This window comes from Asparagus officinalis, chromosome 8, assembly GCF_001876935.1.
Source record: "Asparagus officinalis chromosome 8, Aspof.V1, whole genome shotgun sequence".
Classification (NCBI taxonomy): domain Eukaryota; kingdom Viridiplantae; phylum Streptophyta; class Magnoliopsida; order Asparagales; family Asparagaceae; genus Asparagus; species Asparagus officinalis.
In genome coordinates this window covers 7,095,566-7,101,365 of record NC_033801.1, presented here as the reverse complement: position 1 = coordinate 7,101,365, position 5,800 = coordinate 7,095,566, and the positions used below count along the sequence as shown (strand labels likewise).

Here is a 5,800-nt window from a genome sequence, read left to right as displayed (position 1 = left end):
GCCACTTGATGTTCAATATTGGGCTACCATACCTATACCATGACAGAAAAATTAACAAAGCACCTTTATTTCAAAATGAAGTAATTATAATGGATGTTTGCCATGCTTACATGTGATCCTTTACTCGAACAGGATCAGACATGCGCAAATCATAAATCAATATCTGCATGCTCCAAGAAAAAAAATGTAAGTAGTTAAGGTACCAAAATATACAAAAGATAGTTTTCAGTAGAGCTCTTATATAGAATACAGAACATAAACAAGAATATATAAATAGCAGGTCATATAGAGGTAAAATAGTTCCACTTTATTGATTGTAAAAGAAAGGAAAATCAATCACATATCTTACAAAAAAAAGATGTTGCTAAGCAAAGGAGTGCTCCATCGCTCGTACCCACACAATAGGTACACATTCGTACGGTATTAATTAAAATAATGATTCCAAGAATATGCTCAAACATTACTTTTGATAGCTTCTGGATATCTCAAACTATTGAAAGTGTCATATCTAGGGCAATGGCACTACAACTTCTATACACACCTTTGGAAGTTTCAATTAATAGGAGCACATCTACCAATAATTTCTACAAAATATCAGATTGGAATAAACACTTTTGGAAGTTTCAATTAACAGGAGCACATCTACCAACTATTTCTGCAAAAATATCAGATTGGAATGCACATTGCAGGAATGCAACCTAGATACCTTTTGCTCAACATGTTCCGTTCAGCGGAAACCACACAAATGCCAGTATGGTTCAGTCAATAATTCATGCCATTTAAGACAGACAAATTGTAATAAATGACCTGCAGTCCAACATCTGCCTTGTGAAATCAGTGTCAGTCAATAGGTCAAGTATCACACTTCCCTTGCGAGGGTGCTGGGGTTGGATGGGGTTGGTCGAAGACCAAATGACCGGCTCCATTAACATATTTCAATTTTCCCAAGCCAATCACTGTTCAGAACCCTGTCCACCTTCTGGATTTATATGAACTTCCATAATCTCTACTATCATAACATATTTTGCACTGAACTCTCAGCCACACAAAAGAAATTGATTTAAAACTCTGCAAAGACAGGACTTCATTTGCAAATGCTAACAAGTTAAAGATCGTTCTTAAATTACATTAATGTGATGGTTCAAAGCAAAAAATATTACTTCAAGTACAAAAAACATAAAATTAATATTTAAGCAGAATAACTATGGTTAAGGAAGAGAAAGAACATGCCTTCCCAGCACTCGTCCCAACAGCCATGAAGTACCCCTGGGTTTCATCAAACTGGACAGCAGTAACTTCCTGAAGAAGCAAACAACAACAAATTTTAAAGATTTTTCTTTTGATTACATCATAACTCACAGGTAATAAGAGCTAGATCAAAATATTACCTGATCAACACCACCAGCAGGCATAACAGCATTAATTCTGCCAATGGAAGATTTCTTTCTTGTATCAAAACATTCTACAGCTCCATCATCACCACCAGAAGCAACAAGCCCATGGATTGTGCTGAGTTTTTAAAGAATATAAAGAAGATAAAGACCATAATGTCAGTGTTTGGATAAACCAGAAGATCTTGGTATATAAAACTACAATTGTCAACCTATTGAAGAATTTGGGCAACTAATTAAAATATCTTTAACTAACCTTCGTGAAACGACATTTATAGCAGGTGATTGAGTGCTGAGGGATGTCAGAAAACGCCCCTGACAATTACAAACATTAGGAAAATGAATGGGGAAACGACACAATTATTCTCGATAGAGATAAGTTAATCTAGAAATAGCAGAAACGCTTGAAGACATTAAAAAGGTGATTAATAAGCATCTTTAGCAATCATTCCTGGCTAAGAGCTCAAGAAACAATAACACCAACCTCTGTCAGATTTTCTTCTAAGTTGTAACACTTTAGTTTCACCACCAAGTTTGTGTAAGTTCAATTTATCCTAAGTTTGTGTAAGTTCAATTTGTCCCAAGTTTGTGTAAGTTCAATTTGTCCCAAGTTTGTGTAAGTTCAATTTATCCTTCCTGACAGCATCTGGGAACATTGTTTTGTGTATGGCCCCACAACCCTGGATATTCTGTTTCTATGATATGTTTTAAAATTAGAAGTCTGAAGGACAAACTTGAGATGACGGAAACCTCTCATAAGAGCCACCAGACTATAAGAGATAAGTTGTTTTATCAAGAAATAAAGGATAGATTTGCTTTACAAGTTCACATCAAGGAATCAGGCATTCCCAAGAAATTTGTGAAAAGAATGAGTATTTGTAACAAAAAGCATGTCTTATTAAATAAAAAAACATTTACGCAAACCTGATCCAAATTAATTCTGTACAGATCTGGGGAAGATGCAGCACAAAGCAAGTCACAGGACCAGCAGTCATATGCAATATCTCTTCCCATCCTGATAGAATTAGAACTATTTGTCAGTTATGATGGAAATATATGGTGCTGACTAAAAAATAATAATATACAGCATTCATGACAATTTTAACTCGTGTTTACATCATGAACTAAGACCAGCATTATGAGTTACAGGTATAAGCTAATATACAGATGTCTTATAGTACAGGTTCAATATTTTAGGAATCTATTCCAATCAAGAGAAAAATGAAAGCAGGCATGACCAGCTATATCTCATTACTGAAAACATGAACTTCATAAGCATATTTTATTTATTGATTGATTCAAATATACATTATTCATGAAATTAGTTAAGTCTCCATTAATCTAAATCACAGTAATTTAGGACTCTGAAGCTTTATTTTTGCAGAGTCATCAAATGCTAAAAGTTTAAAGGTAACATCTGTTTAAACAGGATGGTTCTTTATATAGTACATGATAAACAAAGATTAAGGGAAGGACTTTATCCCTGAGATGTAGGTAAGCTTCATGAATCCATTTCTTTCTATTCAGCTCTAACAAAGGCCATCACCTAAAAGATAACTTTGATAAGTGACTATAAAATCTTAGGACTTTATCCCAATTTCTAGGTAAGTTTCCATGAATCAATTTCTCTCATTCAGCTCTATCAAAGGCCACCTCATCAACCAACTTACTAGTCTCAACTTTGAAGTATCCACAATATTTCTCTCTCAAGAAAAGTGCCGATAAACTTCATTCCTCATTTCTGGTTGTGTAATTCTGCATATGTTCATAAAGGCCTTACAATTCTTTTTCACATAGAAACATGAAGATAGAGAATCATTATTAGTAAATGAACCTTGGAATACGCAAGCTGTAGTGGCTCCCATATTTCGCATGAAGGCAAACAGACCGATCAGCACATAGAAACGCAATCTTAGAATAATCATCACCAAGCACCTATAATCAGTAGTAAATGTGTCATCAGTCCATTCCGGAAGTACCAGCATAAATATGAGATCAAAGGAGGACACACACTAGACTTCAAAAGAAACAACAAGTTTCAGAAGCTAAAGATAATAAAACTGACTGCTAAATGCAGATAAATTCTCTCTCTCATGTATATTTGCAAATCTTTCTTATGCTCCAGTCATTGGTGTTTAACATCTTCCTTGTCAACTTTATGTAATATTGGAAATCATAAAATGGGAAGTAATTTGTACACTAAACAAGAAGAATAACCGAGCATGGACAACTCCCATTAAACCATAAAAAGTTATTCAGGGTTTGAATCAACCAAACGACTTTTTGAACGTGACTATAATAGATATAAAAAAGACGTGTTAAGTGAACTGAGGTAAATTTCTGAACTGTGTAGCTGATATTTACCTGAAAGTCAATGATTTCCGAAACCAAGTGTCTTTCAAATTTCAACGACAACTGACTTAACTCATACACTTTCACTTGTGGAGGATAAATACCTGTTATAAGATTAACCAGATATCAGAAGTAAATTTTAGCACAGAAAACACACTAGCAGTATAAGAAAAGCTACTGCAGAACAAATGCATGACGCTATATGAATTTCATTTTTTTGATACTATGACGCATTTCATAAACAACGCCAGTACTGAGAGTAGATCAGCAAGAATTTTTTTTTTTATGTGAGCTTCCTTCCTACTAGGATCATCTTCTTTCTATGTGACTGCCATATTTCTGATGATGATTGCTGTAATCTTGTGTATTTGGACGTTATCTTATTAAAAAAAAATATGAGGCCTAGTTCTTGCTGCTTCTTTTTCTCTCTTGGATGTTTCAAATTTGTCAGTTTTACCTCCTTTCCCCTCAACCTTGCGCATGAGTTGGTTACAACAGTTTGTTAATAATGAGCAAGATCACTACTTAATATGAATCCTATCTAAACATTCCTAAAGAAAATAAGATGTATTAGTTTTCCACAGTCTCGCAGAAAATTTATAAACTTCTTAAACTTATCAAGTATGACAGTCATTGCATGTGAACTTCCATCTTCTTGAAATCAAAATGACTTGATGCAATTCTACATGCCATACATATATGTTCTAAGAAAATTAAGGAACGACAATCCAAACTTGTAGATACTCAAAAAATTTCCCAGCTGTCACAAGAAGATATTTAAACAGTAAGAGATGGAACTACCAAGTTAGTTATCTCCGTTTATAACATAATCCATTTGCCACTCATTTCAATCAAACTCTTCAGTATATTTAAATTAGAAAAATACAGAAGAAAATTTTGCTAAAATTCACCAGAGAACAATTGATTTCTTCAGAAAAAAGTCACACAAAACTACAATTTTGCAATTTGAAGTACCTGAAGCGATAACATGTTCACCATCAGGGGTCACCTTCACTTTGGTCGTCGCAGTCTCAAATCTTAAATCTTGGATTATATCAACCCTCCGCTGGTAATCTAATGATCAATGTTCCAATAAAAACCCAAGTCAATTGAAAATCATAAACTGGATGAACAAATACAACCAAAAATTCAAATTAGGAAGTAGAGTGAAGAAACGAACCTTTGTCTTTGCGGAGGGCTTTGAGCTTGTTAGGGGGGAGCCAGGCGGCGGGGTTTCGCTGGCCGGAGATTGAGTAGAGCTTGACGCCATTAATGGAGGTCGATTTGATGCTGCCTCCTTTGCTTTCCATAGTTTCTTTGATTAATGAAGGTGATAAACCCTAGAGAGAGAAGAAAATGAGAGAGTTCTCTTTCTCCCTGCAACTGCCACGACCGCGGTCTAGGGTTTAAGCTTGGGGGAGGGCGTAAATAATCGGATTCGGGTCGGGTTCGTATAATTTATGTAACCGAACTCGATAAGTAATTTTCTTTTTTTTAATCAAACCAAGACCCAGCCATTGGAGTTATCGCGGTGGGCAAGTAAATCACTTTTTAAGTTAGGAAATGACAGTATTTTCTCATGGACATAGTTGAGCTCTATTTTTTTTAAGAGAAAAGGAAGAAGACTAAACAAATTTGGTTACTACATCTAAGGTAGGGGTGTTAAATGGGTGGGTTTGGGTATTAAATGGGTGGGCTATAAATGGGTGGGCATATTTTGCCCATTTACCTATTTATGGCCCATTTAATATTTTCTAAATGGGCGGATTTTTGCCCACCCATTTAATAAACAGGCCACTCATTTGCCCATTTAACTATAGTAGCTATATATATAATACATTTGGGTGTTTTTTGTAAACTTTTAGGGGGGGTTTGTAAACTATTGGGGACTTTTTGCAAAATTTTGGGTGTTTTTTGTAAACGTTTTGGGGTTTTTTTGCAAACATTTTGGGGTTTTTTTGCAAACATTTTGGGGCCTCTTTGGAAACTTTTTGGGGGCATTTTGCAGACTTTTTGAGTATTTTTTGCAAACTTTTTTTTTTGGGGGGGGGGGGGTT

The 5,800-nt window shown here is 35.0% G+C and overlaps 1 protein-coding gene across 1 annotated transcript in view; it reads right to left on the bottom strand.

The window, feature by feature from the left end:
- The window catches only part of LOC109819770 (nucleolar protein 10), a 12,591-nt gene that overhangs the window by 6,042 nt on the left and 749 nt on the right, over positions 1-5,800 (bottom strand). The window contains 11 exon segments of the mRNA XM_020385646.1: position 1; positions 4-32; positions 111-163; positions 1,231-1,299; positions 1,389-1,509; positions 1,648-1,706; positions 2,316-2,406; positions 3,226-3,326; positions 3,756-3,847; positions 4,719-4,817; positions 4,924-5,083. The exon segment at position 1 is cut by the window's left edge and continues 58 nt beyond it. Coding sequence (XP_020241235.1) covers position 1; positions 4-32; positions 111-163; positions 1,231-1,299; positions 1,389-1,509; positions 1,648-1,706; positions 2,316-2,406; positions 3,226-3,326; positions 3,756-3,847; positions 4,719-4,817; positions 4,924-5,053 — 845 coding nt within the window. The 5' untranslated portion in view covers positions 5,054-5,083.